The sequence below is a fragment of the Enoplosus armatus genome, chromosome 22, assembly GCF_043641665.1.
Source record: "Enoplosus armatus isolate fEnoArm2 chromosome 22, fEnoArm2.hap1, whole genome shotgun sequence".
Classification (NCBI taxonomy): Eukaryota; Metazoa; Chordata; class Actinopteri; order Centrarchiformes; family Enoplosidae; genus Enoplosus; species Enoplosus armatus.
Genome location: NC_092201.1, coordinates 5981486 through 6007587, shown reverse-complemented (window position 1 = coordinate 6007587; position 26102 = coordinate 5981486). Strand labels below are relative to the sequence as shown.

At 41.2% G+C, this 26102-nt stretch overlaps 1 protein-coding gene across 5 annotated transcripts in view; it reads right to left on the bottom strand.

Annotated features, from left to right (window-relative positions):
* Positions 1-26102, bottom strand: part of anks1b (ankyrin repeat and sterile alpha motif domain containing 1B) — a 195557-nt gene that overhangs the window by 14006 nt on the left and 155449 nt on the right. For 2 of the 5 annotated variants that reach the window (XM_070928643.1, XM_070928642.1), the window contains exons 3-4: positions 25266-25418; positions 1426-1551 (exon numbers count right to left, since the gene is read on the bottom strand). In XM_070928643.1, coding sequence (XP_070784744.1) covers positions 1426-1551; positions 25266-25418 — 279 coding nt within the window. Of the gene's footprint in view, positions 1-1425; positions 1552-3857; positions 4062-5355; positions 5464-25265; positions 25419-26102 lie in introns of all 5 variants that reach the window. The other 3 variants (XM_070928639.1, XM_070928640.1, XM_070928641.1) reach the window with 3 other exon arrangements.

Genomic DNA, 26102 nt, shown 5'->3' with positions numbered 1-26102 from the left:
TGATGATGTCTGCAGAGTTTTACTGGAAATGGATTTTATAACATCAGATAATATTTTGGAGCGCTGGTTGTAAAGCTGACATAATAAAGTTGTCATCTGAGGTGGTGCTGAAACTGGAGTCGAGGGGTTTTTGTTTATTTTGAGCCTGAGATGAAAATGAGAACAGTGCTTTTCTCTATTAACACAAACACAATGCACTCCTCTCCTTCCTCTCTCCCTCTCATCACTGTCTTAACCATCTCACTTATTCTTATTCACTCTCCATCTCCCTCCAGCTTGCCAATATTCGCATTGAGCGTTCTGCCTCTTCCTCTGTTGTGGCTCCCGCTCATTTATCTCACTTTCTGAGCTTTCTGGAGCCCGTTGTCCTGGGACAGCAAGCATTAGAGATGTTGTCATAAACGGCTCCATGAAAGCACCTCCATATTTTCCCCCGGTGGCCCACCCGCCGTGCGTTCTCCACCATTTGCCCAAAACACATTGCCTGTGTAGTTGTACATCTGTCAGGAGCCTAATGGTCCACGCTGTTGTTATCAATCTTCTGAGGTGAGAAAACGGAAAAGGGGCGATTTTTGACAGAAGGAAGACACGCTCCTGGGACACTTGTCTCTTATTCACTGCTTCTATCATCTTTTCCTGCTTTCATTCATATTTGATTTCAGCATCACATTTGATTTCCCCTCTCCCATCCTATTTGCTCACACTTGCATTTTCAATCTCTCTCCAGCTATCGTTTTCCTCTCCTTCTCCCGCTCTCTCTCACTCAGTCATCGAGCTCATATCTACTGCACATTTCACCACAGTGCCTTCGAACCAATCAGAACATGTATTTCTGAGATACCCAATTACAATCCCCCTATTTGTTTCTGAAAGCCAATGGCATCTCAAATTGCTTTTCTGTACTGTTTTAGCTGCTCCAAGTAAGTAATCATTACAGTCTGGATTCTGAGTATATAACCAATCAGAAAGTGCAAGGCTGTATCCGTGGTAACAAGGATATATAACATCCTTTATGTAACTGGCAAAGGTCTAAATTTACCAAAGAGCTGAGAATAACTGAGTGCAGTATTGACTGAAAGGTGAAGTAGAGGATCTTTAATATTGTTACCTTAGGTGTGTATTGATTAGTCAGTTAAGAGAAAATTAAGGCAGCTATTTTGATAATCGATTAATCGTTAAAGGGGGGGGGGGGGGTTTAAGAAAAATGCCAAAAGTTCACTGGTTCTGGCTTCTCAAATGTTTCTGAGTCTTCTATGATTTTATCTATGAGTTTACTGAATCTCTTTTGCTTTTGAACAAAACGTCATTTTTCACTATTCTCTGATATTTTATAGACAAAACAATCGTTGGTTGCAGCTGCAAATACACATTTTTGAACTGTGAATGCACACAGATGCAAGAGTGAGGTGAAGCGGTGGGACTCACGTAGGCTTCATAGTCACAGGACTGAAAGATGAGCTTCTCGGGGTGATGCTGCCAGTACTGCACCGGAGTGGACGAGGTGGCCTCGTTGGGCGGACGCAACGTGATCGGCTCGCACCACTCGCCTGCCTGAAACGATAACCAATCGCACATCAGGACACAAACAGGATCACACAAGATTACAAGATGGGGCACGACATCAAGGCTTGTGCTGTGTATCCCGTGTTGACATAACTCGTTGGCCTCATAAATTTGTGCAAGTTCATAATGTAACAGCTTTCCTGAGAGAACAGGAACATGTCTTCAAAGGGACACGCTTCAGAGAACATCCAAGAGGAAATTAAACTTGGATGAATTATGCTCTGCTTCCCATTCTTTAGTTCAGTTAAAAAGTCTTTGCTGCTGCTCACCGCTTATTCACCCAGCGAGCTTTCACCTTTTACACAACGGAAATACCTCAATCCTATCTGCATACTTCTCAAATGTGTGCGGATAACAATTAAGCTTGTTTTATGGTCTTTCATTCTTTGGTAAATGAAACCAGATGATTTTCTTGCGTGACGAGGTATGCGTACATCCTGTGCCAAAGACTGTATGTTTATGTGTCTGTCCATATCTGATTGCTTGTGCGTGTAATCCCAGTCAGAAAGTTGGTGATTCACCGTGGAGGTGAGGTCTTATAATCAGATGCAAAGATGCTGGATAAACAGTCTGGGGATAAGCCTTTAGAAACACCCACTGGCCAAATCTACGCTAAACTCCACCAGCTTAACAATATTACACCCGGTTTTCCCACACACTGACGGACTCAGCTGGAAATCTTCAGCTGCTAAAAGTTTTTAATGCGCTACCTTCAGGACCAAATCGTCTAGAAAGAAATCTGCTGTTCCACTTGGGTTTTTTTTTTTTTTTTTTTTAAAGAGAGAGCAGAAGGTGAGGGAAGAACCAGAGGGAGAAACATTTGTGAGGTAACCAATCATAGAAATGTGGTGACAGTCAGAGAAGAGGGGTAATGAAACAGAGAATAAAGATATTTCCTCGTTTCTCTAGTAATTATCCTTCACAAAGCTGACTCATCAGTGCCACCTCAGAGCCTTGTTTCTAAAAAGGGGGATACACACTGTGACGCACACACACTTAAGAGATTCAGCAGGGTAACCATAAGTGTGTGGTAGTCTGCACTGATAAGCTCTGTGATTCACACAGAGACACAAAAAGACCCTAATCATACCGAATCAAAACACAGCTGCTGCCTCAGATGTGTGCACACGTGTAAGTGTGTGTGTGTGTGTGTGTGTGTGTCTGAGTCATTGTGCTGTCTCTGATTGGAAGTCATAAAGTTCTAATTTTGCGTTTGGATGAGAATAAAATTGGCTGGAAAGTTGACACGCTTATTCTGTGTGTTTTGTTTCTGCAGAACTATTAAGTGTTACATTTTGTGATGTTGGAGACAGACCGCTGGAGATGAACATTTATTTCGTCAAGGAGCAGATAATTCCTGATTGCGGTTTGCATATTCTATCATTTCATAGCACAAAGTTTTAGGCATAAATTTCATGTTTCCTTATTTGTAAAATTTATATGAGCTCTAAACTGCAAAGACGGCTGCCGGTGTCAGATGGTCTGCCTGCTGCAGATTATTAACGGTGGATTTTCAACAACCAAACGGGAAGATAAAACACTTTTGGCTTGCATCTTGTAGCTATTAGGGACGAGCGTTTAATTACTGAGATACTTCATTTATGATTAATCCTGATTAGAAATGTGACGCTGCCTTAAATCTAGTTTATTACTGCTTTGAATTTGTAAAATTACAGGATACAACTTTGAAATATCATTGAAATCAGATTTTTATTTTCAGACTTTAGATTAAATTTTGTTTTGTTTTTTTATTGTCAACAATCCCATGAACACCAAAACTAATGTGTTTCTCTCGATACTTTCTGACTTCCTTACCTTGTCTGTGACTCTAAAAAGGCTCAGTCATTTTCCAAAACAGCTGGGCACGGTCGTTTTTAGCAAACTTAACTCAAACAGGACAAAATAATGCATTTGCTGGGGACTATTTTCGGCGGCGGATTAATACACATTTGGTGCTCTAGTGAGTATTTACAGCAGCAGGACGATGTATGTGGTATTGACTCAAAATAAACTACATTGTGTGTATGTTTATGGCATAAGGAACATGTTACCCAGTAACAGTGTGGCTCTTTGATGTGTTTTCAGTAATTTGGGCAACAATGGAGCTCAATGGCACAGAAGATGTGTTTGTTGACAATAAGAAAAATATAGAAAATTACCAAACTTATCCTTTAAGCATTCAGACAGCCAACTGTATCTCCGACTATGACCATTCATAATACTCTCCTCGAGTCCATCCCTCTCTCCCTCTCGCTGCCTCCATTCATCCCTCCAACCCGTCCTCCCTTTCTCACCATGCTGACTTGGGCCATCTGTCGCTCCAGCTTGGATCGCGGCACGTCCTCAAAGTAGTTGTCATTGCTGCGCTGCCTGCGCCGGGCGTCCGCCTGCATGATGAGGTGCTGCACGTCCAGAGATCCGCCCGGGACCCCCGCCGTGTATGCTGCCTGGCCCACCGACGGGCTGAGCTGGGGAGGAGTGTGGTTCCCTCCGGGCTCCTGGAACAGAACGGGTGGCGGGGAGGAAGCAAGAGAGGGTTCATTCATCATTTCATAATGTGCTGTGTCACTGCTGCAAGTACAATAAGTAGGGCAATTGCATTCACTGTGCACTGTCACATTTTATTTATCAGCTACAGTGTTTCCATACTGCTGAGTACTAGTATCTAAAAGTGCTTTGTAAAATCAGGGACAAAGACACCGTCCTGTTACTAAAAGATCTCAGCAGGTCCATCAGAGTGTCCTTAAGCACAACACTGAAGCCTTGCCAGCTCAGGGTCACAAAGTGAAAGTATAGGCTTGATTCTTAAAGTGGAAAATGATCATTTTAGAAGTTTTCCAAGCTGAGCAGAGACTAAAAGTCCCAAAAGAATTAGAACTTTCATATGTTTAATGGTGTAATGGTCTTACACACGAGAAGGTCAGCTGTTTCTCCTGAGAGATTATTCACTTTCCGATTATTACATGTGAGAAGAGTTTCAATGGAAGAAGCTTTTTCTGGTGATTTTCTTTCTTTTTTCTGGGCTGTGGAAGCTGAAGTATTGAGCCATTCACCTGACGCACTCAGCTGTCAGCCACCGTTTGTACTGTATTACTGAGTAAACACAGACCTCCGCTCACACACTGGAAGAAACTGCCGCTTAAACACATAATTTTACTGTATTGAGCCAATATTGCTTTTCTTCAATTACAAGGCAGTGGCACCTCTTTTCTCAAATATTTTGTCACTTTTCTAGTTGTATTTTCTGACATTCTATTGATTTAACAATCATGGAAACAAGACATTTCTTTAACCCCAATTTTCACTTTTTTTGAGGCTCAGTACAAAACTGCAATTCTCAAATGGAAACGTTGAGACCCAGTGGACAGGTACAGACAAGCAGAATCCACCAGGTCGACACATTGAACGTTGTCTCAGAAGCATAGGGCCTCCCTTGGCTCAAACACACAAAGAGCAGGAGACTATTATAAGGACATTAGAGCGTAGCCCTGATGGGAGAGGGAAAGACAGTTCCTTGTGATTAAAATCCAGGACAAGCCGGCAGGGAGGAAACTGCAGTGGGTCGGCCATTTTGTGCCTGCCTGAGAGATTTGGGTAATCAGTTGGGTGGTAACAGCAGCAGTGGGGAGGCTTCGGCTCCCTCAGAGAAATACATGGCCATCTGGGAAGGGACTAGTGGTTTCTTCCTCTGTCGGATGAATTCGTGATAATTTGAATCCACGCTGGTTTACATACTGCTGAGGGTGTTCATGGTTCACACAACATACTGTCTGCCCACTGAGACTCACTCACCCTAAGGGAGATGGCCCGCGGAGGTTTTTGTGGGGTGTCTTCGTGTAGCCGGTCCCCCAATGAGGCCAGGATCCGTTTTCTGTGTCCGATAAGACCGATCTTCAACACCTGAATGAACACAGAGATATTAGACATCAAAGTTAAATGACATGCAGTGCAGTTTGTATGTATTATGTACAAAAATCAGTAGTTAAGGTAGAACTGAAACGACAGAAAATGTATAATTTCAGTCATTTATCAAGCAAACGTGCCAAATATTTACTAGTTCCAACTTCAGAAACACGAGGATTTGCTGCTTTTCTGAGTTTTATATAACTGTAAATGTAATATCTTTGGGTTTTGGACAGTTGGTTGGACAAAACAAGCACTCTGAAGACATCACTTGGGGCTCTGGGGAATTGTGAAAGAGATTTTTCAGTTTATAAACAATGATTTATCAATTTAATCAAAGAAATAATCAACAGATTAATAGATAATGAATATCTTTGGTTGCAGCTCTACACTAAGGCACAGAATGAGTTAAAATGGCTTTTATGAAGAAAGAGAAATTCTGGGTCAAATGCCACTGTGCTTGCAAAAAAATGATGACTCTCACTCTTCTCTCATTTGCATAATTTAAAACAGCTTTTACAGAGAGTACGAGCTCAAAGGCTCTCAGACTGGATAATAACAAGATTATATCAGCATCTGCAAAAAAAGCTGCATAAAGGTAACAGATTATCATCATCACCATTATGAGCATCAAATGGAGGATAATACAGTCATCCAGAAAAGAGTTTTCACAGAAAGAAACACCAGAGCGCACTGCAGAGCACTCAGGAAGTACTAATGGGTGCATAATGACATAAAATGCCCCTGAGCACATGCATACATCATGTTATTATTATTATTATTGTTACATAACTGACATGATTGGGACAGCAAGCTGTTAAAGCACAGACATGAGAGAGGTATTGACCATCTAACTCTCGTTATGAAAGTGAATGATCGTATATATCCCAAAAGGTCGGATATTCTTTTGAGCTAAACTAAACTATTCTGAATGCGTATGGGCTCCATACTTGACGTGGTACATGACAGTGATATCGATATTCTCAGGTAACCTTGGCAAGAAAGCTAATACTATATAATACAAAAATCCTACTAGTATAATACAAAAAAATTCAGACCAAAACCCCAGCACACACCATAGAGCAGGTTCTTTGTTAAGGGCACCATTTGATAAAACATTGTTGCTGAGTGCTGAGAGTTTCTGCACTGACAGCCATGAAATGCAAATTCAACAAATCAGATTGTTGGCAAATTTGTAATAGTCTATTCATTTCCCCCAGGCGCTCATTACACAGGTACAATCAGAGACAAAATACACATACACACTTGGACCCCAATGAAAGCATTCATTCTCTCTCTCCGGTCACCAGGCGTCCACTGACTGTGCCAGTTACTGGGTTTTCTAAAGAGGCGAGCTGGAACATGGCAGCCTTCTGCAGAGATGTTGTTTGCACTGCTTGCACCTTCTGGCACCCATACTTCAGTGTACAACAAACTGCTGCCTGGTTTTATGGGGCTGCCTCTGGAGGTCCTCCAATAAAGGTACGTGCGAGTGTGAGAGAATGTGTGTGTATCTTCAGGGCAAAAGGTGGTAATTAGCCTCAATGTGAGGCCTTGCTGCGAATCTAATGATTCTCCCAACAGTCACATACATACACACACACATTACTTCATCATCACTCGCACCAGTTAGTGCCCCACATCTTGCTGGAGAAACATGAAAATACAAACAGCGGTGTAAGATGCACATACTTTGGTTCAATGTGTGTGTGCATATGCCTAAACACACAAACACAACATAAATAAAACAATCCCAACCATAATGAATAGTTTATATATGCAAATCGCATGTAAACAACTGATATATAATGTATCAAGCGAGCCCCAAAAAGCTACACTAAACACGAAACTGTTTTTTCTTTCCTAGTTTTCTTTGGTTAGCAGGTTTTATATATTTAATTTTATGTCATATAGTAAATAAGGAAATAGGACAGTTTCAATAGTGGGATGTTAAAAAAAACATAGCAACTACCGATGGGTTAAACGACATCCTACGCTGTTCCTGTCCGCATGGTAACAATGTATTTTAATTATTAAAATTAGACGAATCAAAGGTAAACAGAGAGCAGAGCTGGGACTTGCGGGTAGTGGAACTAATTGGCATATTATGGCCGTCCGGTGCTCCCTCCACCAATTTTCCTCATCTTTCCCCTCCTATTCTGGCTTTCACAGCTCACTATCTCTCTCTCTCTTACACACCGTCCTTTATGGCCACACAATGTCAGTCTCAGCCTCCCTCTATCTCTGTTTGTCTCTTTGTACGAAACATTGGACGAGACATTGGCTCGCTGAATTTGGTGGATTAAGATCATGTGATTTCGTCGTTGTTTTTAGGATTTTAAACTTTTAGAAACACGTGTCAACATCATGAAATGAGATTATGAGAATATGTTGTATCGCTCCACAAGTAAAAAGAAAATTACACTTGATTTGAGGACATTCTTGAAAATAATGAAGCTATATTGCTGCACATATTTGTCTTATTCTCAGGTTTTTAACTCATAAATTGCTTGTTTCCAGCACTTTTGACTATTTTCTGACACTGTATAAACCAAATGATTAACGTATTTACTGAGAAAATAATCCATAATGACAAGAAGTTGCAGCAATAATAAAAATATGATGTTGCTCCGCTAGTTGAGTTTACATAAAACTATATTGCAAAAGTTTTTACTTTACTTGAGATTAGTTTATTTGACCCACTATGAGAAAAGTAAGATTCAATGACTTTTGACAAAAACTCAAGTACAAAAAATGAGCTGGAAAATTGATTTTCTTTTTGTTTTTTTTCCTTATGTAGTAAAAGGTTAAGAAAAATTCATTCTCATGCTTCTGCTTCTTTCCCTGTCTGTCTCCTGAGGGACGATAGCGTGACACCAGTCCTCAAGCTGCTGTTTCATCACATACAAACACACACATACTCCAGAAAGAGCACAGTAATTACCTTGCACGGCACGTATCTCTGTGTGTATCTGCGTGTTACACTTTGCCTTATGCAACAGCACCTACTTCAACTACAGTAGAAGCCTCAACCTCAGCTTGAAGTTCAACCGTCACCATGGCAACACAGAGCCGCTGCAGCAGTCACCCACACACACTCATCCACAAAAAAAAAAAAAAATAAAATAAATAAAATCCACATGCACGTGGATGTGTACTCACTCACTCACACACACACACACACACACACACACACACACACACACACACACACACACACACACACACACACACACAACAGCTGTTTTCGGAGCCTGGGGAAGAAGATTATATTGTTATCCCTGAATGGATGAGAGTTTGAATGCAACCCGGCCATTACTGTTAAAACACAGACTCACACTCTCACACTCGCTCTGTGATGCTTGACTGCAGCATCGCTCCATTTGCATTTAAATTATATTCATAGCAGCTGTATGTACTGACAGAAGTGTGGAGCTACCACAGCCTCTCCGCACCCCTTTCCTCTGTCTCCATCCACTGCTATCGCGCTAACCACGCATTCATTTAAGCTCAACTCCTTTCAAATCATCTCAGAGAGCTCAGAGTTGACATGATCTCTTTCTTCTCTTGCCCATGTCTCTCTACCTCTCTCTCTTTGCAGTGTCACTGAGTGGCTAGGGCGTCCAACGAGGATTACTTACCCTCTGGTCTTTATTGTATTACCGTTGTATGACGTGATTTGGGGTGCTGTTTGCCTCCAGTATCTGGCTGTGTGTGTGTGTGTGTGTGTGTGTGTGTGTGTGTGTGCCAATCAATGCGCTAATCCCGTTAACAGTCCCGTTAGCCCAGATTGAACAAGCTTGATTAGCGGATTAGCCACCACACATACGGGTAATGGAGCTGGGCTTTCACATAGCCATCTACTCTCTGTAGCCTGCTGTCACTCTACTACAACAATTAAACAAATAATCAGATTCCTTGCAATGTATATATTTGTGTTTGCATGTAAACTGTTCAACATCTCCCAGTAGAATTGAGATTATTTCACTTGCAATTCAAATCAGATTTTTCTCTCTGAAATTGCATAAATGTCCAACACACTGACCTGTTTAAACACAAGAGCGACCACAAAATAATGACGCCAGCTGTGACAAGTGACATATTTTGATAAGAAACGAGTGCAACAATAAGGGATAAGTGGAAAGCGTCGGTGATTGGGGACTTTAACAACGACCTCTCTCATTCAGGACACTGGAGACAAAAAGGCTTTTCTCTGTGTCCTACTAGAGGGGAGGTTGGAAGCTGGTCGGCTCACTGGAGCATAAAACCCAGCGAGAGAACCAACAGTCCAGTCACTGTCTGTGCTCAAGCTAGCACGTAGTTTTAATGATGGGGAAGGAAGCCTCGCTGCTTCTAAACTTTAATCTACATTGACTTGCCTAAATATCCCTTTCATCGCCCTCATATCCCTTTTCACTCTCTGTCCATATTCTGATTCCCTTGACCTCAAATTACCTCTCATCATCTGCCCTCCTCTCTCCCTTCCTACTCCCCTCTCGCTATATCCAGATGATAAGAGAGGCTAAAAGTAAAAAGACAGTCAGAGAGAATAAATAGTGCGAGAGTGTCAGTGATTCGGCCTAATAAAAGAAGAAGCGCTGCACACAAAAGAGCTTCTTCTCTTCAGCCTTAGCAACTGCATGTGATTGGTCCATCTTGGTTTGTTAGCTTTCTCTGTGTGCATCTACTGTCTCCAGGCTCATGTCAATATAACCAATCACCTCTCCCCTGCAGACTATGAGGTTGTGACCTCTGTGATAGCAACGGACCCCTGAAGCCCCTCGGGCATTGTCCGTTAATGGTGCGAGTAGGGTTCAACCCTTTGAAGAATCCTGCATCGATTTTTCCAGATCCAAGATTCACTGGTGTAAGGTTACTTAAATTGCCCGGGTCAGAATACATTATAGACCAATTGAATGGTAATATTGATCTACAAATAGCCTATGCCTGTCTCAGTGATATCTTAGAGGTTGACTACAGGGGCTGTGGCGACATCAAGGTCCCGTCCTCTGGAATATTTCTGAGAAGAATGACACAAGGAGGAGTTTACAGTCTATGATAACACATAGACTATTGTTTAGTCTGTTTCTAAATCATTGTTTCTGTTTCTTCACAAAAAAACACCCCTACAAAAATTTAAATAAACTAAAAGAGGATTCTCCACCAGAATGACATACTTGTCAATGAAGAGAGGTAATAGTTTGACATTTTGGGAAATACGCTTATTCTCTTTTATTTGCCAAGAGTTAGATGAGGAGATTGATACCCCTCTCATATCTGTACAGTAAACATGTAGCTGGAGCCAGCAGCTGTTAGCTTAGCTTAGCATTAAGATTGTAAAAGGGGGGGAAATAGCAAGCCTAGCTCCGTCCGAAGGTAAAAAAAAAAAACCTTCCCAGCAGCACCTCTAAAGTTCACTAATGAAGGCGTTATATCTTGTTTGTTTGATCTGTACAACAACCGAAGTGTAAAGGTGACAATTCACAGTTTTATGGGGTTTATGTGATGGGCTATTCCTTGGCTCTGAGTAGTTGCCAGGCAACCAGTGGAGACTCCAGGAAGTTACGGCTCCGGAACTATTCCTATAAATACTCTACTAAATTGTACAGAATTTGGTTGGTGGCTGGTCAAAAGTTTCTTAGGTGAGTGGGTTAGTGCTGAGGGAATTTGGACTCATAACACAAGTATTTCTAAAACCCTGGTTGAGTAGTATAATTACTACAGTGATATTAAGTGGTTTTATGCAAGAAATGTAATTTTGAGAATAAACATTAGCCGATAATCATGCCCAAGCTGTGGCACTAAATCTGTCAGCTAAGATGGGATATGAAAGAAGACAAAAGTCAAAACGAGTTTCCATCTTGCAACCAATTGTGTTTGTTATACAAAAGCATTGATGTATTGTGGATAATGTGCACAGCACTGTGTGAGTGTGAAGGCATGGACATTTACAGCAACAATGCTTGGCTCATTTTTCACCCTGATTATTGACGTTTTTCTAACCCTGAATACTTAATCAGAGCCGGCCACCTTCCTCTCGTTCCTTCCTCATCGCTCCATCCCTCACTTAATGTGTGTGTTGTTTGGAGGTGGAGCTTTTTCGACTGGAATGATGAGTATCGATTTGCCTGGACTCTCAACAGACTACACACACACTCAAACACACAACATATATCCCTCAGAAAGCAAGGCTGGGTTCATGACAGTGAAGTCCAGGTTTCAGCTTCATCTTTTTGCTCTGTTTAGATACACACACACCACATTGCGAGGGGGGGGGGGCACTGGAGGGAAACCAGAGACCACTGGTTGCCTAGCAACGAGAGAGTCGAGGGGAGTTGCAGCTAAGGGTGATGTGTTGAAAATGATGTCCAGCAGGGACCAATAGGAACGCTTGTTTCAGTGCTGAGAGAAGAGGCAGCCAATGAGAGCGGGCCATTAATAAGCCCGCCTACATGGAGACAGATATATCTCCATTAATAGCAAGAGAACTGTAACTATGACTGGAAGCACAGGCTGTGTGTGTGTGTGTGTGTGTGTGTGTGCGTGTGTGCGTGTGTGTGTGTGTGTGTGTGCAAACACTGCCAAATGCTGCAGGATCAAGGTTGAAACAAGATATCTTCAAGCTTATCTTCTTGACACACACACACACACACTTTACCACACGCAGAGGAGCTCATGAATTGAATTCCCAATATGATGAGAGAGGAAATGGTGTGCGATATTTTTATGGGTTAATAAATACTTCAAAGCCCCAAGATGGAAGCAATTTTCACACTGCAGAGGAGCACAAGCTCTCCTAAGGCACCAGGCTGTGTGAACATGTATGCATAGGTGTGTGTGTTTATGTGTATAATACTATCTGGGTTGAATTGCAAAGAGTTTATCCACTGCTGGTCTTTTCAAACAGTAAAAATGTAAAAATTAAAGTGTTAAGAGTGCTAAAAATTGTAGAGAGAGGTTTAGATTTCATGGCAGAGAAACAGTAATGAAAATATATTAAAACAGATTTGTGTTTAAATACTTAATTTTAAATGTGGCTTTTTCAAAAAGAAAAATTAAAGTTGCAATTCCTTGATCACTGAGGCTGCATTTCACAATTTTCACTACAGGTCTCGATGCTTAAATGAGGCGCTTCATAAATGCACGTTTGTTTGTCGATCATGTGCATTCAAACCTGTGTGTGACCCGAGCAGCTTGTATGATGTGCACGGCCACATGACATAACACGGTTAAGGTTGACACAGCAACAGAGCGAGAGCCCAGTGGAGTGATGTTTACCTTGTTGTTGTTTGGTACCTTACACTTCAGATGTACAGTAGGGCTCACATACAGCAGCTGCTTGCGGTCAGAGTCAGTGCAGTACAGAACATACAGTTCATGCACTATTTAGGGGGGAAAAAAGGCTACAGGTACAAGATCAGGTTAATAGGATGCTTGTAGCAGCCATATGTGCATCTGTGAACTCTCTGCTGAGAGACAGCTTTGGACGGGACCATGCTGTGTATGCCTTCATGATTCTCAGTGAGTAGTGGGGAAACTTTAAAATGAGAGAGAGAGACAGTTGATTATTCTTGTCAGTACTGTTCCTGATGAAGCCGGGTGCTTGTTTCCAGCAGTAAGTAGAGAAGCTGGCAGGAGTAGCAAGTGTTTTTATTTACATTTATATTGGATAGAGGTTGACCATATTTCATAGTACCTGTCTTACTCCATGCCATGACTTTCTTGCTTTGAGGTAATTCAAGATGTCGCTCTTATGTTTATACACTCACACAAAGCACACATATACACAGGAATTTCAAGACTTTAAGCCTCGGCCACTTTACTTAACCTGCTGATGAGGACAAAAGTTTCAGATTAAAAAAGAGATCAGCTGATTTTTGGTCTGTGTTCCTGTTTTGTGACCCAGTTCAGTCCTGAAATAAGGTGTCAACGCTTTGAAAATAAACCCTCTCTACTCATGTAAATGACTGAGGGGTGTGAAATAGAAGTGTTTAAGGCTATCAATAATGCGAGGACTTCCTTAAAAAGGAATATACTGTAGAGTTAACTAAACAAAATAGAATAAGACCGATGATTCTGTCAGCATAACCAAAATGATAACGCTTAGCATCAAAACCCCCAGTTACTGTATGTTAAAAGCTTTTGTCCATGAAACGTCCCTCCCAGTATCATCCATCAGGCTGTGGTTTCTCTGGGCTGCCTACTGCCGGTCACTGAAGGGGAATACATTGCTGTGACTCGCCGTGGTGACGATTTGATGAACAGGAGGCAGGATTGTGATTGATCTACCGGCATCTGAGGTAAAAAGCATCTGGCAGGATTTCCATCTCAATCTTTCTGTCTGTCCGTGCTGTTCCTCAACAGCTGGAAGAAGACAAATACTTCTCTTTCCGTCGTCCTGCTGGGACCTGTCTAGTTTTTCCCCTCTATGTAACTCCCGCAAGGTCCTCACTTACTTTCCTTTTTCAGTCTTGAACGATCACGGCTGCGTTGTTTCCCTTCATCGTTGTTGGAAAACAAGTCCATGCAGGATAGAAAATATTAAATTATCATCTTGTCTGGTTGCCAGTGGATTTAGGGCAATTTAAGACAAAGCCAGGAAGCCTTCTACTGAAGCTGAAGTAAAATCATTTAGTAATCACTGCTGCTTCTTCGAGGCACAGAAAGTGGAAAAAAAAGTCTAGAAAAGGTAATAGAGGGATATTTCGAAAGCTGACATTAAAAACCTGAAAACAGTCATCATATGACAGCGGATTACCCTTCCTTATGCTAATAAATGTTTACAGTTTCCCTCATACATAGTGATTATCACTTAAATATGTACACTCGTGTTAACAGTCAGCCTTTTACGCCTGCACAGACTCTTACAAACTAACTTCAAGCCACAACATCCATCTCTTAAGCAACTATATTCTTTCTTGGTCTCGTCCCAGATTTCACTTCACTCGCCATCTTCTAAGAGTATGTTAGTGCATGCAAATGAGGATAGGACACAAATTAGGGCAGCCGTTGGATTTGAGTGTATCTAACTGTAGTACTAATAGCTTTTTGCTCTTTTTCTCCGCTTCAGTTGACTCAATCTGGAGCTACAGAAAAGAATTGGTGCGTTCTGAGCCGACACCTGACTTGGGATTTAACTTGCCTTTTAGAAAGTCTTGCGACACGTAGAAATATGAGGAAGGGGATTGAGTATAGGTTCAAGAAAACCAAAAGCACACCCAGTAAATAATGTAATTCATCTGAGTAACAGAAAAGTAACATGATTCAAAATTCGTCAAAGATTTATAAGCATAAATTCACAGGGAAGAGAGAAAGGGAGACATCACTTGCTGTTGCGTTACGAGACTTGTGGAATAACGAGAGTTTGCAGCAAACACAAGTTTTATCAAAGCACAATCGATGCTTCATTGCGAGCTCATGAGCTTATTCTCTCCGGCGGCTTGAGAACAGACTCCTACACACTAAATGCACAAAAAAAAATTGATCTCTTAACTCCTGCACACACACGTGCACACACAGTCACACAGACAGTAAATTAGCCTAGTCAGCAGTGTTAAATGGGCACCATGGAAGCGTTTCATATGCTGTAATCACCTCAGCCTCGCCAAGCATACAGATGAAAGATGCATAAATAAAACACCAAGCGTAGAACAAAAGGATCAATGGATCATCATCGTATCCCTTCTTTCTCTTCCCTCTCTAGTTTCTTAACAGATATCTCTCATTCCTGTCCCGTGTCCCAGCAGGGTTACCTACCTCTCCTCAAGACTGGACTTACTCCAAATCAAAGGTAGAAGAGTCGTCTTCAGTTTGCTCTCCTGTCTTTTCTCTTCCGCTCTGTGCTGTTGCTTTCTTGCTGTCCAAGACAAGTGTGTCTTCCTTCTCTTCTTCCTCTTCTTCTTCTTCTTCTTCTTCTCCTCTTCTGTCTTAAACCACGCTTTCCTAGCTTTAGTCCTCGCCTCCTCACCACCAGCTTTTGTCTCCCTTTCTCTCACTCTCTGCAGATTTCCAGCGCTCACCAACTCCTCCTCTTTCTTCAGCTTGCGGCAGCCAGACTACATCTCCTACATGTCTCTGCCTGAGCGCTCGCTCTCTCTCTCTCTCTCTCCCCCCACACTCTCTCTCTTTCTACCCAGTTTACATTCCCCCCTCCTCCTCCTCTCCATCTCGTCACTATGGAGACGCTGGGCCCGTACAGAGACAAGCTCGTGCTGGCTCACACAGAGTGTAAATGTGTTTGTTTGTGTGCAGCATGAGTTGAGACAGTTCAACAAGAACAGTAGCATCATCACAAATTCACAATATGATTTCAATGTAAAATTCCACTGACATAAACTACTAAAAAATAGGGTTAGAAAGTTGGGGATGTAAATTCCCATTTCAATAATAGGACAGAGCTAAGCTAGCTGTTTTCAGTATTTGTGCTAAGCTAACTCACTGCTGGCTGTAGCTTCTAACTTTTGGCAAGAAAGTGAAATAAAATGCCGAACGATTCCTTCAATGATATCCTTAATGATCCTCATCTGAGAGTCAGTTTGGTACGCCGGAAGGCTCTTAATACAATACCCATTAACCTTAGCCACTGTTGCTATGGAGAAGAAGCCAGTCAGAGACGCAAATCATGAACTGATTCGAATTGCTGAATGTTTTTAAAGGGTTTCTACAAAATGTGATCGTTAAGTTCTGCTCGGTGAATGTTCACTGGGAATCGTCTTTTGACTTCTCTCCATACGTTATCCAGATATTAACCAGATATTTTCTAATGCAGTTGCTCCTTTTTTGTATTGGTTATTCAACCAGGAGAGGGTTTTTTTTGCCTTTAATGCCTTTCTTAGATAGCCAACAGTTGAGAGATTAAAGGAAATGAGGGAAGAGAAAGATAGGGAATGACATGCAAACTTTCCCAGCTGAATGTGAACTGGGGGCACTGCAGTTTATGGTCAGTGCCCTAACCCCTAGACCTTCATGGCGCCCCTCAACCTGGAGAGTTTCATGCCAATCCGCGCCTTGGAAGTGCTCCAACTCTGAGAGATTTAACATTACGTTTGTAGAAAATGAATGGGACTTCAGAACCCGTTAAGATGCCCAAAATAAAGCCTTCCACTTTGCTTCTCTATGTTATTAAGGGATTGTGTTAGGAATCACATTTTCTGTTCACCAACAGATGCAGACAAGTTCAGACATTTGGCAGGAAATAGCTCAGAGCATAGAAATTCAGTTTTATCTGATCCTTTACGACACATGTACTTCAGAGCGACGTCATCCCTGAGCAGGCTTGCTTAATATATGAATAAGTGCAGGAAGTTTTAGCCATTACAACCAAATATCCTTATCTGGCTAAAAAATTACGTTTGAAATGTTTGAAATGTTTGAAACCTGACTCACTTACTTTTAGAGAGTCCTCTTGGATCAACTGACTACAGGACACAAGTGGCACCACACCAGTGCTTGTGTGAGTGTTCATTTTTGGTGCATTATATTAAACATGAGCATGTGTTTATGTATGAGAGTATATATTTGCATGCGTGTGACTGCAAGTGTCACATAAATGTAATTCAACCCACGAAGCTTGACGTCATTCGGACTATTTCTGTCTTTTACAAGAGTCTACTTATGTGATCCAGTGGGATAATAACCAAAAATAGTGCATGACTCCTCTCTTACAAAGCACTTACTATAACTATAAACTATACTATAGATTTAAATAAGTAAATATACCTTAAATGTAAGATCATTTAAAAATACATCGGAAACCTTTTGATCCATTACCGTTGTTTGCCGTAGTTTGCGGAAAAATCTGTGGTAAACTGTTTTATGCAAACTATTCTTTTTGACTTTGGGGAGAAAATATTTTGAAAATATTTTAAAGGAAATGGACCAGTAAGATATAACGGTTTGTCTGCAGGTACAAGGGGTAACAGGAAGGGATATCTTAACCCAAACGTAATGGGCCTCAGTAACCACAAAATTAAGGAAAAATATTAGGGAAACAATGAAATCCCCCCCTTATAACATACATATTTATACCATGTTAACTATCTTAAAGCATTTAAAAACCCATGATTTATAAATTAACTTACATTTCAAGAGTTCAGCCTGCACTGAACTTTGATTTGAAAAGTTAATTTTTGACCTTGATAAATAATCTCATCTCGAGGTCCATTTAGTAGCTGTTCTCGAGCTTTCGATCATGTCACATGAAATTTTAAAGGTTTAAATATCCATTTTTTTCAGGCACATTAAGGACTTTTAATTGATGTAGGCTCAGTAGCTGAGCTATAAAGTTTATCTTTGACCCGACAGCAGATAAAGATGATGGTATATGATCGAAAGCTCTAAAGCAAACTCTAAATGGACGTAAACGATGCCTGCCAATCAAATCCAACACAACTTATAAGGGAAGACAGGAAAGTGAGGATGCTTTTACCAACAGACGTTTATAAAAATCATGTAAATGGAGATTTGAGTATCACCAAACTGATGAATTCATCGCCATTTTGGATGAAAATTGAAGAAAGCTTATCAAGCCAAAGCCTATTGTTTCACTGATATTAAGGAGAAATAAAGGGAAAATCAGGAATCTATGTAACTTTATACAAACTAAAATACAAAACATAACCGATCAGTAAACATGGACACTGAGCACACATCTGGGGAGGGATTGATCCGTCCCTGTTGTTACCCACAGAGTTAACAAGATGATGATTGAGAAGCAGCAGACCAGCAGCTACAGCTCTACAGCAGCACTCCTGAGCCACAGGTTCAGGGTGCGTTCGGGGGTCACACACATTCTCTCCTGACACCTCCCACACTATCTCCAGCACGGTGAGCGCTACAACGGGAAGAGCAAACGCCAAATAAGGCTGCGGGAGAGCGATATCAGCAGGCAGGGACGGTGAAGTACACTGCAGTCCTGAGGCAAATCCACCCACACCAAAGCTACTACTCACTCCCTTTTTCACACAAATTGTGTGTGAACGTACTCCATCCTCGAACACATCACACACATGAAAACCTACAGTACGATACAAGTGTGTGACAGCTGCGATTGCATACATATCTTAACACACACATGTAGACGTCTTTTTGGAGTGAAAACATGTGAATCTGTGAGTTGGTAAACTAATTAACGGAAGTGTGGATGCATGTGTGTGTGTGTGTGTGTGTGTAGGTATTATGGTATGATATATAGGGTTTAATCCTACAGTGTCTAACGAAGGCAGGAACCATCTGGTGTTGGGATGTGAGACAATCTGTCCATTTGGAGAGGTGACAAAGAAGGTGATAAGCACAGGAACATGGCACACACACACACACACACACACACACACACACACACACACACACACACACACACACACACACACACACACACACACACACACTCACACACACACACACTCACACACACACACACACACACATAAATTCAGTGTATTTGGAATAGTGTCAGGAAAAGACAATCCACTACACACACACACACATTTCATTTATACCAAGTGCACATATCTCTAGTCTCTATGGTAACTAGTAGCCGTCATGGCAACGGAGTACAAGCGGTAGAAGAAAGGCTGAACTCTCATGACTGTCCTCAATTTATTTTGGACCCCTCATACACATACACACACACACACACACACACACACACACACACACACACACACACACACACACACACACACACATAGTTAGTCATTTTGAGGTTTTCAGAACACATTTCCAGTCTAGTGTGTGTACCTCTTGAAATGGCATGCTGTAATAATAGTGGGGGAATGCAGGGACAAGTTCGGCCCTGTAGGTGAATCACACACACACCCACACACACACACACCCACTTACATAAAGTGAACACACACTAACAGGCCTTCACATGCAAGAAGCAAAGATACATACATTCTGTACTAGGGGGTCAGGAACCCTCCAGGAGGTCAAGAGATAAATCTGAGGGGCTGCGAGATGAGCGACAAAACAGGAAATACAGTGGTGGAAAGTAACTAAGTACATTTACTTGGGTACTATACTTAAGTTTTACTCTACTTTATACTTCCAAGTAACCACATTTTAGAGGGAAGTACTGTAGTGTTTACTCCTATAGAAACTAATGCTGTACCTGATGAAGAACCTTCATTTACTTTACTTCCTGTCTGTATAAACTTATTTTTCATATACTGTGATTTAAAACTTTATCTACTATCATCAACCCCTACTACATAGAGTTCAACGCTCTTTCATACATGCATGTAACTCAAATGTGCAAACACATCTAGAGCAGCGGTTCCCAACCTGGGGGATGGGACACCTACACGGGCCATGAGATGAATCTAGTGAGTCACAAGATGATTATCCAGCTAGAAAATAAGAAGAAATTATATTCTAATAAACTAAAATATATTTAATTACTTTCAGACTTTTTTTTTTCTAATATTGCTTCTTTCTTGTGAAATACTGCAGTTTCTCCCGTTCAGGCCTCCAAAAAGTCTTCAAATGAAAAGATGCTGCTAACAATCTATTGGCATGCAGCCCGTCACAAAGGGCAGCGATGAGATGTGAGATGCTTCATATTGAGGGGTCACAACCAAAGAACGTTGGTATCCACTAATCTAGAGAAACAGGTATATGTAAGACCAGAAATACTTCACTTCTCTTCATCTCTGACCTTCAATCAAATGCTTCCCATTTTCAGCACCATATAGAGGCAACCAAGGACATATAAAATATACACTCACACACTAACACACACACATTTGAAGGCATCCTCATCTGTGATATCAGGGTCCACTCATCTAGAAAACATTAAGGGAATTGTTCCTTGAGGACCAGAAACTATCTGCACTCCACCGTCGTGAACGCGGCTTTCCAAAACTAAATCCATTTCTAATTGCTTCGCTCCGGGCTCTCCGAGGACTCACTTGAAATGAGAGCAATTTGCAGCCTTGACGCAGTTGTTTTGTACTTTACTCGCCTCAAGACAAGGTGGTCTGACGGAACTGAGGCAGCAGCTCCACCATGTGGATTTATACAAGACGTGTCTGCAGCTTGCTGCACTGCAGGGGAATTAATATGTATATGAGGGGTCCATTCATCTGCTATCAATCAAGACTTTTCTTTCAGTCAAAAACTGATCAGACTGACCGTCAGCCCGACAGTATTAATGGTGTTTCACGTTCATGTTGCACAATGAAGCTTTTGAAAATCAACACGTCAGACCAGATCCAGCTAAGACGTTCCCAAACAAGCCTCTCTCTCAGCCTGGGTTGAGGCTTCATAGAGCGAACATTATGACATTAAATTATTCTTGAGAGAGCTGACAGATTCTACCAGGAGACTTGTGATATTAAAAGCAGGCCGATAACAATCATACTGTCTAGCCATTATTACCTTTCTCAAGTACCTGACATAGCCCTCTAAATTTGTTTGGGTTCAGGGGGAAATTAAGGGCCCAAAGCAGCTTAAATAGCAGCTTCCTGAAGTCAAAGGCTGCCCTTTCACACAAAGTACTGCGTTTACAATCGTCTGACATGAAGAAATGCAAGAAAATACCTGTTGGGAATGTTTCCACCAAATGTTTTTTGAAATTGATAAATTACTTAATTAATTGGTAATCAGTCATTTATTAATTTGCTGTCAATCCACTAAGCACTGTATGTAAACTTTAGCACAAATCGGAATGTGATTCGTTAAATCTTAGCATAATGTAAAAAAAAAAAACCTCCAATTATAAGCAGTACATGCACACTTACTCAACCATTTTTAACACTGAATTCCTATTCATTATTAATATTAGTTTAATAATTCAAAGATAGAAAGTCTAATTTAATGAGTTTTCATTTCAGGTCTTGAGACTTTTAATTCCCACTCTACTATGCAGTATAAGGCTTTTTTTTTAACTGAAATGTCACAACTGTCCCATGAATAACCGTGTACACATTGACTATACTAACCGTGTATGTGTACACATTATTCTCTGTGATGTGACACTGATGTCGGCATAGTTCCTTTATCTCTTAAACAGATGTCAAAGGATAATTCTTTTATAGTTTTGGACATCATTTCATCAGTAATAATATAACTGGACTGAGCCAGTTGAGACCACATACAGGTTTTAAATAATCTATAACCGCTTATCCTTAGAGGGTCCTAGAGGGCTGGAGCCGATTCCAGCTGACAGGTCAGCAGTCAAATCGCAGGGCTGACACATAGAGACAGACAACCTTTAACGCTCACAGTCACACCTACGGACAATTTAAAGTCATCAGTTAACCTAACCTGCATGTCTCTGGATCGTGGGAGGAAGCCGGAGTACCCGAAGCGGAAAAAACAAAAGCCAACAGTTAAGTTATTACACACACTGTTTGTTTGTTTCTAAACATCCAATGCGTGATTCCAGTATATCTTCAAATAAAATGTTAAGAAATCTGTGTTATTTCAAAGGAATTTTGTGTGCTCTCACAACTATGGTAAGTACTGTAGGTCAAAGTTGAACCGTGAAGTCACTCTGTAGACTGTGATGGATGTTCAAAACGGACATCTTAGCGTTCACCTTGATTTTATCTTAATAAATTGGCTTATTTAAAATCTGTTTCTTGTCTTATCATACTTTGTTCTCACATCTCGGCAGTTTGCATCTGAGTTTTCTTAATTGCATGGTATCGTAAAAGGCTTATTAACTATCTCTACCTGCTATGAATAATATCAAAGATATTCATAAGTTCTGTAAGTCAGGACCCCTGTATCTTGCTGAGAACCGCCCTCTGCTTTCACACTGTTTGGGAAGTTGAAGCTTAGCTGTGATCCTCGCTTAGAGATGATGGTGAACAGTACAAAAATAAGACCCACGTTGTAATATACTGAGATAGTCTGTCAATATCCTTCCTGCGGACTAAATGTAACATTTAACTTCCACCAGGTGTAACTCAGATGAGTCAATCTACTCTGATGACATAAAACCTGAGAGCCACAGCTACAAACATCCTCACACACAATATACTGCAGAGAGAGAGAGAGAGCGAGAGAGCTGCACCTGCTCTCTGTCTGCAGTGTAGTGTGTGTGTGTGTGTGTGTGTGTGTGTGTGGACAGGCAGGATTAAGGTTTTGAGATGCTCTTCTAATCCCACAACAGCAGGACTGCACATATGTGCCCAATCAAAAGGACACACACCCACACACACTTGTATTCTTCTATTTTAAAATGCTACAACAATGCTTGACGCTCCCCCCTTGTCTCCCTGGACACCACAGCATCTGTTGCCCATAGTGATGAAAGCAGACTCATATTCCTCTCTCTCTCTCTCTCTCTCTCTCTCTCTCTCCATCCCCTCGTTTCTCTTACATCTATATATCCTTCCACACATCACTGTACTTTATTCTCCCACTACAATATCTCTCTCTTCACACATACACACACATCTCTATCTCAGGTACAGTAGTGACCTCTCCATCACCCCAGAGACTACTTCAGTGTCAGATACTGCTGCAGCGGTACGCAGTCACAAGGACAGTTTGTACAGCAGACACGCACGCACACACACACACACACACACACACACACACACTCGCACACAATCAATAAGATGCAAAAGTTGCAGATTACACCCATGTGATAAGGCCTGGTCCACAGTCTGTTTTCCTGTGCAGACCTCCTGATCATTTCCTAGGATGATTCCTAGACAGAACTATGACCTTTAGTGATTTAAGGGACAATTAAGACAAAGCTCTGAGACAGTTATTTGAGTAAATTGTGTGCTGGAAATTAATGCTCCACTTAAACCAAAGTATATATTCCTTCATTAGTCATATATTATTGGAAGCTTTATGCTAGCTTGTAAACACATTTTAAACATTTGGATGTACCTGCTGGGCACTGAGTGTTGAGGGGCAAAAGCTTCTTTTTGAAGTAACTTTTTTAAAGCATTTCTTTTTGTAAGGTCACAAAGCTCTGTCAAACGTAGGTATAACCCTGCCATGGTTCTTTGATCTTGATCCTTTAATATTGAGGTTGTTTTCTGTGTCTTGTTCTCACCCTGCAAAGGGCTGTAGATTTTCCTTTTGGCTAAATCTGATACTGCACACTGTGTGTTGACCCTGATAAAAATAATAAAAGTAAAGAGTATCTTCTAACGCAATGTTTTTTATTATACTTAATTTATCCCTATTATAGCTGCACAGTTCATACTTAGCATTAATGTTTCCCTTAATGAGAACAAAGGGGCCTAACCCAAACTATGGAACATAAGTACTCAAAAGTATGTAGACACATACTTTTAGCCTCATTGTGTACTTGTGCAGCCTCTAGTGGCTTCACTCTGCACTGCAGAGCAGCGTCACTCACAATTCTATGTGAATTCTTCATATAGACAGAATCCTTTACATGCACATGCAGGTCTAATTGGGAGTACTGAAGGCGTATGTAGTATGCTTCATATCATCATTCAGACTCATCATTTAGACTTTAAGGCTCTTCTGTTTTCCATAACAGAAAGGAGATTGATGTATAGTTTGGCTTGTGTTACATTTAAATGCATACATAAACACATAAGCATGTATTAACACTTTCTCTATCTCACATATGCATCCAGACACACACACACACACACACACACACACACACACACACACACACACACACACACACACACACACACACACACACACACACACACACACACAAGCGCAGCATGTGGGCGGCATCCCCAGCACTGTGAAACATCTTGCATCCCACATGCTTATATAACTCCCTCTCCACCTCCTCCAGCTGATCACTCATCACTTTATCACTTTATCCTCCGCTGGGAAGGAAAAACACCCCTTCTCTCCTCTCTCTCTTCTCATTGAAATCAGCCAGGCGGGCGCCCTCTGCAATCCAGCATGATTTCGTTACACTCGGAGCATCAAAGGAGCACATCACTCCGATGAGATCAGGCTGCAGCAAATCCCATCTCCAGTGAAGATTTCATGTTGGTAAAAATTGAATCATAAACCTGCACTACTTGTGACAACAGAGGAGCTCAAATGTCAAACCTTGTTATCATCCACCATTACTGATATTTACAGAGGGAGAGAATTCAATCAAGGGAAACTATCTACTCGCTCTTTATTACTGCAAATTGTGACTTCTACAGCAAGACGAAGTAGACAAGAAGTAAAATGGAGAAAAAGCTAAAAAAAGAAGCAGTAAGGTTATAACAGCAAAAATGCATCTCCTTCCTGTTTGTATTCTTAGCACGCATTGCACAGTAATGAGGAGAAATGCCTGATGGGCATTCTGCACAGTATGGCCTCCTTCCCACAGAGGGAACTTTCACATTGACTTCAGCCTTGTTTTGGATAAAAAGCCAAAGGACAAAGCGTATGTGTGTGCTGATTGATGTGTGGGTCTCTAGTGCGATATATTTAGCAGGAGAAACAAATTCACTCTGTCACCAAGGTGAGAGATGAGGACAGAAACCAACAAACATTCAGCTTCACAAAGCCCCAGCTGTGCCTCTGCTGTCCTTCATTACAAAGAAAATATCTCCATCAGAACCCATCATTTAACTGCTTAAAGGTGTAGTTAATATCTGCCTACGGGGGAGAAGTTTGACCTGTCACCCAAAGATAATACTGTGTGTCGACACAAGAGGAATTACTCTATTTGTATCAAGATATTAAAAAACAAAATCGAGGTTTCCCATAATGCAACCCACAGATCTTTTCATGGGATTTGTTGAAAAATATAGAATATCACCAGCCTTATCCTTTACAATGAACATTTCTCAGGACTCTATGTAGAAGCAGGAAGTGAAAATAACTACTTGACTTACATTGATGAGCTCGATCTCCCAGATCTTCTTGACCAGCTCCATGGAGGTGTAACCGTTGATGAGGAAAGACTTGGTGTAGTCGCCGAGCTCCAGCGACTCCAGCCACTCTGCCACCGACGTGGGGTTGTTGCCATCGTAACCGATAGGTCGCACCTTCAGTACAGATAGGAAGGAGAAAGAGAGTAGGGAGGAAAGTGATTATTAATTATTATTTTCAACTTTTTTTATTACTTTTCTGGAGTTCTTTCCAAGACTTTGAAACATATCCTGGAGTGCTGAGCTTGTTTCTTAATATCTCTGCACGCTCACTGCTTTGAAGGTTGCATGACATCCTCCATGTTCTCATAAATATAGTGATACTGTGAAAACATTTTTTTGCTATTTTTCTTCCCATATGGTACTCTACCTTTGACCTGGAGCTTCGTAGCATAGAACAGCTGGAATCTTAAGGTACCTTCTGTGCTAGTTTCTTACAAAACATGACAGCTGTTTTTTCTCTTTACACTACATTTGAATAGAAAATAAAAAAACATACACATTTACAATATTTAAGTGAAAAATAAAAGTAAAAAATATGTACAATAGCAATGTATATGTATGTATGTATATATATATATATGTGTGTGTTTTTCTGTTTCTGTTTATTCTGAGTGTCTGACACTCAGAGGGAGGAGTTAAACAGTTTGATGGCCACAGGCAGGAATGATTGTTGTACATTTGGGAGTAATGAGTGTCCCACTGAATGCTCTCTTGACCATCCCCGGTTCAGGAGGGTACAGGAGGAATGAGGTAGGAAAGCAACAGATACTGAGCAAAATTTTCAAGCTAGAGCACAAC